The 11,805-nt window shown below is 28.8% G+C and overlaps 1 protein-coding gene across 1 annotated transcript; it reads left to right on the plus strand.

Annotated features, from left to right (window-relative positions):
* The first annotated feature begins 353 nt into the window (after positions 1-353).
* Positions 354-8,938, plus strand: LOC120074464 (fatty acyl-CoA reductase 2, chloroplastic-like). The gene is made up of 9 exons (XM_039027593.2): positions 354-800; positions 1,962-2,065; positions 3,367-3,566; positions 3,924-4,024; positions 4,137-4,293; positions 4,408-4,569; positions 5,877-5,958; positions 7,067-7,455; positions 8,575-8,938. Exons 1-9 carry the CDS (start codon positions 461-463, stop codon positions 8,738-8,740), a joined length of 1,701 nt encoding a protein of 566 aa, XP_038883521.1. The 5' UTR covers positions 354-460; the 3' UTR covers positions 8,741-8,938.
* The last annotated feature ends 2,867 nt before the right edge of the window (positions 8,939-11,805 follow it).

Consider the following 11,805-nt stretch of genomic DNA (forward strand, 5'->3'; position numbering starts at 1 on the left):
AATTTTTTAAAATAATGATAAGACAAAAACTGAGCTAACCAAGCTCCAAAAGGAAGAGTTTCACACTCTTTAGGTTGGTGCATTTGGGTATAAAGTACATGACATGAAAAGGAAACTGTGTTGAGCAATAACCAAAAGAAAATTGACCACAATTTCAGCTGTTTTGTTAGCATGAATGTGTAGGCCAAAAGAGAGCCATTTTGAAATGAAACAAACAAAATGCTGAAATATATCACACCTATAAAGAAACAAGCTTAAGCACACACTCTTTTCAAAATCTTACCTAAACTCCATCTTCCTTAGCTTTCTCCTTTAAAACCTCCCACACACTTTTTCACCTCTCTTTTAACAAAATCAAACCCATTTCTCATCCAAAGCCCTTTGTTTGTTCACTAGCATTTTCCTTTTCTCTCTCTCTCTTTTTTTTTTTTCCTTCTTTTTCCTTTTTTTGTCCCGAGTTATGGAAACTTTGAATCTCAAACCTTTCTCCATCATGCCAACTCGTACGTACTCTCAACGGTTTTTGTGGACATCGAAAAGTACGCGTGTGGCTGCATGCAATGGTGCATTGAAACCCTCAATCTCGAACGAGCGGGTGTCGTCATCGTCGGTGGTGGTACGGGCAGCGGAGAGCGGGGTTTTGGCCCCGCCCAACGGTAAAAGCGACGAGATTGATGTGAAGAGTTTGGTTCCTTATGGGGGATTGGTAGATATGGATGAGGATGGAGGAATTGGCATTGTCAAATTCCTTAGAGGAAAAGTGTTTTTCATTACTGGTGCCACTGGATTTCTAGCAAAAGGTACCCTTTTTTCCTCCTTCCTTGAGCATCTTTTATAGTTGTTACCATTTCTTTTTCCTTTTCTTTTTATTTTTTTAAGCTAAGGATTGGGTTTAGCAAATGTTGCTATGAGCTGTTTTGGTTTTTGCTTTAGTAATTCTAACATAAAATCTCATTAAATAAAATATTAGAAGTTGAGATAGTTATTATTTTCCTGGACAAATTACAATAAATATATTTGTAATAGTTGCGCCCTTAAACTTTTAAGTGTAAAATTGAACCATCAAACTTCTAAAAGTGTTAAAATTTGACCATCAAACTTACAATAATGGTAAGAATTTGATCCACAAATGATAAAAAATTTAAACTTATATAATTTATATAGTTATGTTAGTTTAGGATCTAATTTTAATATTTGTATAAGTTTGAGGACTCAATTTTAAAAATTGAAAGTTTAAGGGATATAATTATAACTATTATCATACTTTCAGGGTGAGTTCTACAATTTACTTTATTTTCTTCGACTTCTATATTTTTGTGGCTAAATATAAGATTTTTCATAAATGAGTTCATGTATTCTTTTTTTAAAATTTGATCTTGAATGTTTAAGCCTGTTTGATAACATTCTTTTTTTTAAATTAAGCCTATGGACACTATTTTCACATCCAAATTTCTTTCTTTATTATTTACTTTTAACTAATGGTTCAAAAAATCAAGCCAAATTTTGAGAACTAAACAAAAAAAAAAAAAAAAAAGTAGATTTTATGTTTTTGTTTTTGGAATTTGACTAAGAATTCAACTACTGTACTTAAAAATGATGTAAATCATTGTAAGAAATGTGGATGAAATAAAACTTAATTTTCAAAAATAAAAACAAAAAAATTAAATAGTTACAAAACGGGTCTTGAATTTCATGTAACTTACTAATTAGTTCATGAATAAGTTTTTTAAAGTTTAATTTTGAAAAGATATCTACGTATTCGAATTGAGAGTTGAATTGAATGAAATTGAGTTCCAAGTGAATAAATTTTAAATATCCAAGAGAAAATATGAAATTAAACAAGCCTTCAAGTTTTGAAAAAAAAAAATGTAAAATAGATCAAAATTAAGGACATTAAAATCTGTGTAGAATTTTCCTTTAAAAAAAAAAGTGAATCCTGAGAATTCATTGAAATATTTCAGTTCTTATAGAGAAGATGTTGAGGACAGCACCAGATGTGGGTAAAATATTTGTTTTGATTAAGGCCAAAGATGAAGAAGCTGCAGCAGAGAGGTTGAAAAATGATGTATGTATTTCTTTATTTATATCTTTTCATTATACAAATAAATTAATCCATATATTTCTCATTTATTTTGTTATTAATAATAAATATTTTGGTTCTTTTTTTTATATATTTAGAAAGAGTCTTATATTTTAATACTTTTTCTCGTACATGTTATATTAAATAATGAATTGAATAAACGTGGATAATTACAAATTTGATCTTTTTATTTGAAAAAAATTAGAATTTAGTCCATCTTTATATAAATACTCTTGGAAAAATTAAAATTTTAAAGTGTGTTGTATAGTTTCTTGAATAATTTAGATAATCAAAAAGGTTTTTTTTTTTCCAAAAAAAAATGTCAATAATAGAAAACACTCCTAGACTCCATTTGTTTCACGGATTTCCTTTGGGAGTTTAGATATATAGGCATTTAATCTTTATTTGTTTCATAGAATTTCACTTTTCAAAATCTAAAATATTATTATTCAATAAACTTTAAGACTCATCTAACATGAGTTTTTTAATACCCTACAAAATGATGAGATTTGTACAGTGGGAGATGAACAATTTAAATATAGCCTAATTAATTAATTAATATCAATTATTTATTACTATTAAGTTTAGTTAATCATTAAATATAAATATATTATTTAGACTCAATATATTTGAACTAATACTTTTATAATTAATAATCTAAGATATTTTAACTATTTAGTATAAATTATTATTATTAATTACCAATATACTAATTAATTTACATTAATTTAAATAATTTAATTATGTTTAACAAATGTGTAATATAAAAGCATTCGTTTATTTTTATTTAAATTGATTAAATAATTAATTATTTTAATAATAAATTAAATCATGCTAAATTCTCTTGCATTTGATTAAATAATTATTTAATTTTTATTTTTATATACAAAATTAGTAAATTGAATGCAAATATTTAACTTTCACACAATAATTATCTTGCATATCTAAATATGTTTATTAATTGTTAAAATCTATACATTCAAATTTTAGATATTTTATGTTTATAGTTATGAAATAATATTTGCAACCCAAACAACCTTTAGAATTTTAGATTTATTTGGAAGTTGTTTTTGATAATCTATCTCAAAATAGTTTTTTTTTTTTTAAAAAAAAAAAAAGAACTTTTACATTAATCCTAGTTTTCTTTTTTTTTAAAAAAAATGTTATTTATTTATTAATAAATTTTTAATCAAAAAATAATTTTGATTAACTTAAATCAACCAACAAATTATCCTTCGTGGTCTGATTAATAGTGGGAATTAATAAAAATTTTGAATTTTGATCAGATTATAAATGCAGAACTTTTCAAATGTCTAAGACAAAGTCATGGGAAATACTACATGTCGTTTATGATGAGCAAGTTGATTCCTGTGGCGGGGAATGTGTGTGAATCAGATGTGGGACTACATGTCGACTTTGCTCATTTGATTGCAAATGAAGTCGATGTTATTGTCAACTCTGCTGCCAATACAACTTTTGATGAAAGGTCTCCTTTAATAATTCTATGCTTTATAATACAATTTTCTCTTCTTTTTTTTAAAAAACAAATTAAAATAAATTTTATTATCATTTTAGTCCCTATACACTTTTTATTCAACTATGTAATTTCAAATATCTAAATAAAGTTTCTTGAATAATTTTTCATGATCAAAACTAATTTATTAAAAAATCTAAACAATTAAAAAAAAACAATCTGAAATTTAGATTAATTTAAAGCCATGTCTTTTAAACTAATCCAATTTTTTAAGGTACTTTTTATTTTATTATCTTTTTCCTTACTACAAATTGCATTTTTTACCATTAAAATTTGAGTATATGTTGAAATTAGCTTATGAACTTGTAGATATGATGTTGCCATTGACATTAACACAAAGGGACCATCCAACCTCATGGGATTTGCTAAAAAATGCTCAAAACTAAAGCTCTTCTTGCAAGTTTCAACAGGTAATTATTTACTTAAATATTAAAAAAATTTACTGACCATCATTCATAATGAAAAGTTGTAATATAATATTTGGAAGCTAATATTAAGAAGAATTGGATGTGTAAAATGTAGCATATGTGAATGGACAAAGGCAAGGGAGAATAATGGAAAGGCCATTTTGCAACGAGGCTTTGGATGTTGAGAGTGAAATCAAGTTGGCTTTTGATACCAAACAGGCTTTTCAAGATAATGCCATCACCCAAAACATGAAAGAATTGGGCCTTCAAAGGTAAGCCCAACCCCATTTTCTCATATATATTTCGTTAACAAAAAAAAAAAAATTCTACCCATAAATATTAATTTTTTTTTTTTTGGGGGATATTTTAATTTGATATTGAATCAGAGCCAAAAGATTTGGATGGCAAGACACATATGTATTTACGAAGGCAATGGGAGAAATGGTAATTGACCAAATGAGAGGAGAGGTACCTGTTGCTATAATCAGACCAAGTGTCATTGAAAGTACTTTCAAAGACCCATTCCCTGGTTGGATGGAAGGAAATAGGTTTAATTCTTTACTTATTTCTCCTTTCCTCTCTTTATTATTCCATTCATTTTTCATATGGATTGTGAAATTTGTGAAATATTTCTTAATAAATGGGACTTTTCAATCACTCTTCTAAAATTATGATCTTTGTTAATGATGAGATAATAATTTTGGAAACATCCAACCTGTGATTTTTCATTAATCACTTCAAAAATCTCCCTCGATGAAATTTTGATTTCGATAGATATTTCTGGAAAGATTATAAAAAGAAAATTCTCTACTAAATTCGTAGGTAAATATTTAATAATTTTTTAAACAAGTTAACCTATCTATTATTTATATTAATGATATTTTATTGCCTAATTTTTATATTTCGTGAATTTTTCTATGATATAGTGGAGATATTTATTCAACCCTCATATCGATATCAAACTCATGGAAACGTGAAAATATCAATGAAAATATAGACATGTTCAAATTTAATATTATGCTCCAAGTGATTTTTGTTAAGTAATTATGAATGACCCTCTTTTTAAAAATACTATTATTTCATATTAAACAACTCTCCTCATATTTCAATTTATTTTATCTTAAAATTTTAATTTGATATTTCCTTTTTTAAAAAACGTGTCCATTTTTAATTTTATTTCTATCTAATTTTTACCCTCTTGCTAATTTTCTCTATCCAAAGTTTTGATAACGTTGATCTTTCATTTTATTATTTTTTTAAAAAAAAAAATAAATAAATTTTCTCGCTTTTTTCTTCTCTCCAACAGTTTTTAGCTTATCTTTGATTTTTCTCTCTCTAATTTTTTTTTTTTTAAAAATTTTTTGAGTCTTAAGTTTTTTTTTTTTCCTCTTAAGTTAGTCTCCATAAATTTTTTTCTTTCAAAACCAAAAGAAAATCATACCTTTGTAACGTTATTTCTCTATCATTGAATTTTTGCCTTCCCTATTAAATTTCTCTCTAAATTTCTACTTTTATCTTCTTTAGATCTCTATTTTTCGTTCTTGAATTTTGATTTGTCTCTATATATTATTTGTCGCCATCCTCTAATTTCTTTCATCTCAAATGTATTGTTGTTTAGTCATTCGATGATTCTAAAATTATATTAAAAAACAAACATTAATTATTTAAAAATATTTTTCATTAGATTAAATCACTTATATAACTATGGAACTATATATTAAACACTTTTACAAAACTAATTATAATTAAATAATTTAGCACAAATCATTTATTCTAAAAGTCATTTATAAAGCATATATGGTTGTTGAATTAAACAATATAGTGTTTGAGTTTGTGAGATGCAATGGTCATGCAGGATGATGGATCCTATAGTTTTGTACTATGGAAAAGGGCAACTCACTGGTTTTTTTGTGGATCCTAATGGGGTCATTGATGTTGTAAGTTTTCATTTTCTTTCCTCTTTCTTCCATTTTTTTTATAAGCTTTCTAAACTTTCAATTAAGCTTCATTAAAGAAATTAATTTTCTTCTCAAAATATAAAGTAAAGAAAATAACTTTTGTACCAATTTTCTTCCTGTTTTTTTTTTTTTAAAAAAAAAATTATCTGGACTTATCTAATAATTACCAAAATGAGCATAACTCAACTAACTTATCCATATAGGGCATCCTAGATTTTCGTGAGGTGGACATCTGGATCACCGTGTTTATTTTTGCAATATTGTAAGATGTTTGGCATCTCAAGATTCTCGCACATCCTAGATCCCCTTTGTTTTTGTTTTGGATACCATCCTAGAACATATGTTTTTTAGATTCTCGAGTTGAAACATCTCTATTTTACTTTTTTGTCATTCCTTTTCTGTTTTTATATATTTCACTCTTCATTTGCATTATATAATTAAAATAAATATTGTCAACCATATATATCATCTATTTTTTGTCATATCATAGTTGTGTTTTTTTAAGCAAGATATTCAAATTTAAATTCAAATTAATATTTTTTTATTAAAAATATTAAATTAAGATATATTATTATGTTGAGAAAAATAACATGTAAAAATTAATATAAATTGTATTAATTTAAAAATAAATTCAAAATGATAAAAAATAAATATGTTATAAAAGTTCTAATTATATTAAATTAATAGTAAATTAATAAATATTCGAAAGACACTTTTGAAAGATTATGTAAATTTAAGACATTCATGAACAAAAATTTTACAAAAAGAGTTATCAAAACATTTTTAGATATCTACAAAAATATTCATAAAAATGACAAAGAAAAAAACAAATATCTTATTTGACAACAACAATTTTGTTTATGCGATTGCTTTCTCAAAGTAAAATTTATTATGTACAACATTTTTCAGTTAAAAAATTGTATAGACGATGATCAAACTATCGATCATTAAAATAATAATTGTTTTCTTATTCATTCCACTTAAATAATATATATATATATATGCATTAAGGGAAAAAATGGTAATTAATTTTGAATTGAGATTGAAGGATTTAAAAAGAAAAAGTATGGTTTCTATTGAATTTTAGGTGCCAGCAGACATGGTAGTAAATGCGACATTAGCGGCAATGGCAAGGCATGGAAGAGCTCCACGGCCAAGCATGAACATCTACCATGTTGCTTCCTCCGTTGTTAATCCATTAGTCTTTCATCATCTCGCCACCCTCCTCCACCAGCACTACGATTCTTCGCCTTGTCTCGACGTCGACGGTACCCCCATCCGTGTCCCCTCCATGAAGCTCTTCAACTCCGTTGACGACTTCTCCGACCACCTCTGGCGGGACGCTGCCCGACGTTGTGCCTTGACGACGCCCGACGGGAAACTCTCTAAGAAGCTTGAAGCTATTTGCAGAAAGACTGTTGAGCAACTTAAGTACTTGGCTCATATTTACCAGCCCTATACCTTCTTCAATGGAAGGTATGTGTCTTTCTTTTAAAACCTAAACCTACTTATAATTATTTGTTACATATTTTGATTAATTTAAAACATTTAAAACATTTTATTATGGGTTTCTACTGATCGTACTAAAATTCATTTTTAATATTAAAAAAACACACCTACACACTTAATTTACACAGCTTTCCTCACGAAAAATACTTCACTATATCATAAATCACTAACCCATATTTCACATTTGCTTTTTGTGCTTGTTTTATTTTGATGATTAAAGTTAGGAGTGTATACGGGTTTGGTTGGATTGAGTTGGGAGATTTTTTTGGACTAACCCAAAAATTCGGGCTAGTCGGGTTGGCTACCTGAATGATCCGAGTAAGGTCTCCAACCTACCCTTAAAACTGGAATTTTCGAGTTATTTATTTATTTTCCTTTTTTTATTAACTTAAAATACTTAAATTTGTGTATAACACATACTAATAATTAAAATTTAATCAAACTCAAATATAAAATATCAAAATCCAAGTTATCTATTACAAACTTCATACAAACATCATAAAAATATATATGAATTATAATATTTGTCGGATCACTTCAACACCTCTAATTAAACTTTTATTTTAAGGTGAATTTAGAGACAATAATTTATGAAACTTTTCTTAAATATACATATTAGCCCCTTGTAAAAAAGAAAAAAAATTAAATCTTAAATACATATTTGCCATAGTATGTATGTCTTTTAGGATTTTTTTTTTTTTTAAGAATTTAAATAGGTAACTTTGTAGTTGAAATTTTGTAGATGTTTATTTAAAAAAGAAAAACTGGAAGTAATTGATTTAAAAATATTATTCAATATAATAGTCAGAATATACTTTCTTGATTAATTTAGATATTGAGTACCTGTAATCATAAAATCACTAATTAAATTACATATTGATTACAGATAATATATAAAATGAATTACTGACATTATATATTATTTACTTTCTCTATAATATTTTGTTCTAACGTATTATGATAACCAACTTAATTGTAGTCTTACTTGTATTGAATTTGTAGATTTAAAACTATTATATTTGTAATTAATTTAAAGTAAATTTAAAACCTTGGTTGTGACTAAAAATAGTAAATAAATTTGTGCAGGTTTGACAACAGCAATGCTCAAGGGTTGATGGAAATTATGAGCGAAGAAGAGAAAAGGGAGTTTGGGTTTGACGTGGAGAGCATTGATTGGACGGATTACATTACTAATGTCCATATTCCTGGATTAAGGAGGCATGTTATGAAGGGCAAAAGAGGAATTAATTAATGTCTACCTAAACTAAATATTCCCCCAAATTGGCTAAGAAAAATTAATAACCTGTAATAAGAATAATGTCTATTTGGGTTCTCTTTTTTTCTTTTTTCATTAACTAATTCCAAAAAGTTGTGGTCATAACAAGTTTGACCCTTTCTTGTAATTAATGAATGTTTTTATGGAAAATTTCTTGTTTTGATTGTTCAATAATTAACCTACTTAGATATTATTGATCTAAACCTATTTTAATTTATTCATATATCGTAATTTAATTCATTCATATATCGTAATTTCAAATAAAATGTCAGAAGTTTAAATCTCTATCTTCACACGTTCTCAACTAACATAGAAAAAAAGTATATTAAAATTATTCAACATACTATAAAGAAATCAAAAGGTCTCTATCTAATGTCTCACTCTACATTTCAAAATTAAAAATTTTCTTGTTACAATATATAATCTCGTGTTTTAGTCCAATTTCCTATCTTCTCTTGATTACTATTATTTTAATCTTACTCTTAACATTTGGCTCTCTCAAGTTTGATGACTCTTGGTCTAAAATGATCTTGTTCGCACGAGGTTTGTAGAGAAACTTGTTTCATGGAGTTGAACTTGTGTTTGTGTTAATTTGATACAATGACTTCTTCTTCTTCAGGCATTTCATTTTTTACTATTCGATGACGGAAATGTGGTGACATGAAGCTTTACATTCCTTTTATTTTAAGCTTTCATTTTCAGAATTAGTAAAGATGACATCACTCCTTTTTACCTTTAGCGACCTTCGTTGTGTTGAGAGAAACGAAGATCTTTCTTTTCATTCACGAAGGTACAACACTATGAGTTTCTTCGTCGTCTCTTGTTTCACAAAATGACTTCTCAGCTGATTGACTTTCGGTGTCCTTATGCTTAAGACAGTGCCAAACTGACGTGTGAGATACTGATTTCTTATTTTTTATAGCTACATTAGGACATTGCTGTGAATCTCTCCTTAACTTTTTATCTCATTAGACCATTTTTTCTAGAGCAACTCTCAACACCTTCACACTTGAGACGATCGAAAATTGACACACGTGATGCTCCCCCATTTTTCTTTGTAGTCGTATTTCGAAGACTGATGGTCATGTTCCCTCTAGCATTTGACAAATGACCTCACCTACTTTTGAAGGCATGGTCAACCTTCGAAAGGCCGAGCATCAACCAAGGCTAAGCGTTAGGCGTTGAATTTTTTTCTCCTCTATCGTCATGCTTAATTTTTCAAAGACTAAAAGCATGTGCGACAAACAGTCTAATGCGGTCGAAGGCTGAGGTTCTTCGATTATTACTCTTTTTTTTTTTTTTTTTTGGCATCATCAACCTCTTCTGTAGTTATATTGTTGTTGTCGACCACCTTTCCCTTCAATCTTCTGGTTATACGAATTGACTTTGATGACTTGTACCCAAGTCCTTTTCTCAATGCAGGTATAACATGCCTATTTTGCAAAAGCTTCTTCTGGGTTGGAGAAAGCTCAGGCACGCTCATAGATCTTCAAGCTTTTAAACTCAGTATGACTTGCAAAATCATAACCTGCTTTCACCAGCAGCTTGTAAGCCTTAGGGTTGATAGGCTTGTAAAGAGCTATCTTATTAGTACTGATTCCCTCAATTATTCTTCAATTATTTGCTTAAAATGTCTATTTTGATAGTAAATTCCAATTCCGACTCAAACAAAGTTATTTTGAAAGATTTGTAGCTAATTCGAGCCAAACGACACCAAAGAATCACTTAACAAAAAAATCTAGGACAAATTACCACTATGCCCCTCAAGAGGAACAATTCAACACACTTCAACAGTGCTTGCAGCGTCACAGCGCTCCTCACAACACTGAGCCAGACGCTAGCCCGACGCTTGAAGATAGAATGCATCTATTTGCTGTAAAAACAGGGAGCGTCACAACACTTCACCCAGGGGCGCAATGCTTCGAAGATTGACGGAATCGTCTCCCGCGCCTTGAGCAACCAAGCGTCAGCGCAACGTCAAGATGCTAGCCCAATGCTTCTTGGCTATTTTACGATTTAGCATTGCAACACTAGCCTTGGTATTGTGACGCTACACCTGTAAATTTAAATTCATTTGTTTCATTTTCAACAAAGATGGGGAGAAAAATTCATGTTTTAGTTGATAGAGAGCTGAACAAAATTAGAGAGAAAATTACCCAACCTTGTGTTTGTATGAGAGATTTCTTGTAACTTTTACAATTCCCTAGTGAATTGATTGATGGAATTCATCATACTTTCAAGATATTCTTCAAGACTTCTTATCTCTATGGCTAGGTAATTCTTTTTCTTAGGAATTCTTAATTTTAGGTTTAATTCTTGAGTTCTTTTTTATATTTTCTTGAATTGTCTTCATCCTTGAATGTTCTTGGGCTAAATTTGAATAGAAATTAATGGAGAATAATTGACTCTTTGATTCCATTGAATTCTTGTATGTAATTCTTGCTTGGCACTATTGCATAATGGTGAGATAGGTTACAAAATTAAGTTTTCTTGTATTAATTAGGACTTTTCTCGTATGTAACTCTTGAAATTCTTGATTAGAACATTCATTCAATGGGCTTGTATAAGATCGGACCACGAAATAAGTCACTCTTACTTTCTAAAGTTGTTAATGTTTAAGACTGACTATTTCAAAGCGATGACCCAGGTAACTTAACCTTAATCCTAAGCTAACTATGGTTTGGGATTATCCTTAGATTTGCATAGGTGAGGGTTGGCTCAACAACGCTAGCTCAATAAACCTCCATTTCAGGGGTAAGATCGAGTAGATAGCTGAGGACATAGGGTGCAAGATGGAATTCACTCCTACCTACTAGGGATAGTAGAGAGGTTGTTCCCTTAAGTGTTGACTCCGGATTTTGAACAAGGGACCCCACTCTCTCATTGGCCCGAGAGGAACTCAATTTGTTGATCGGATCGCAAACTAATTGTTCATTAGAGGATTAGTAGGACTTAAGGAACAAGAGGTAATCTCGGGGATAAAACAACCATTTGACCCAGCCGTTATTACGAACAACCTGTGAAGGGTTAACTTATTAATC

This window comes from Benincasa hispida, chromosome 3 (assembly GCF_027475165.1).
Source record: "Benincasa hispida cultivar pf3 chromosome 3, pf3_genome.v1.1, whole genome shotgun sequence".
Taxonomy (NCBI): Eukaryota; Viridiplantae; Streptophyta; class Magnoliopsida; order Cucurbitales; family Cucurbitaceae; genus Benincasa; species Benincasa hispida.

What these genes read in the sequence shown, in the direction of transcription:
- LOC120074464 (XM_039027593.2), top strand. Translation starts at nt 461, where the DNA reads ATGGAAACTTTGAATCTCAAACCTTTCTCCATCATGCCAACTCGTACG. An exon ending in AAAGAATTGGGCCTTCAAAG is followed by an intron (nt 4,294 to 4,407) that starts GTAAGCCCAACC and finishes ATATTGAATCAG; the next exon opens with AGCCAAAAGATTTGGATGGC. An exon ending in TATACCTTCTTCAATGGAAG is followed by an intron (nt 7,456 to 8,574) that starts GTATGTGTCTTT and finishes AAATTTGTGCAG; the next exon opens with GTTTGACAACAGCAATGCTC.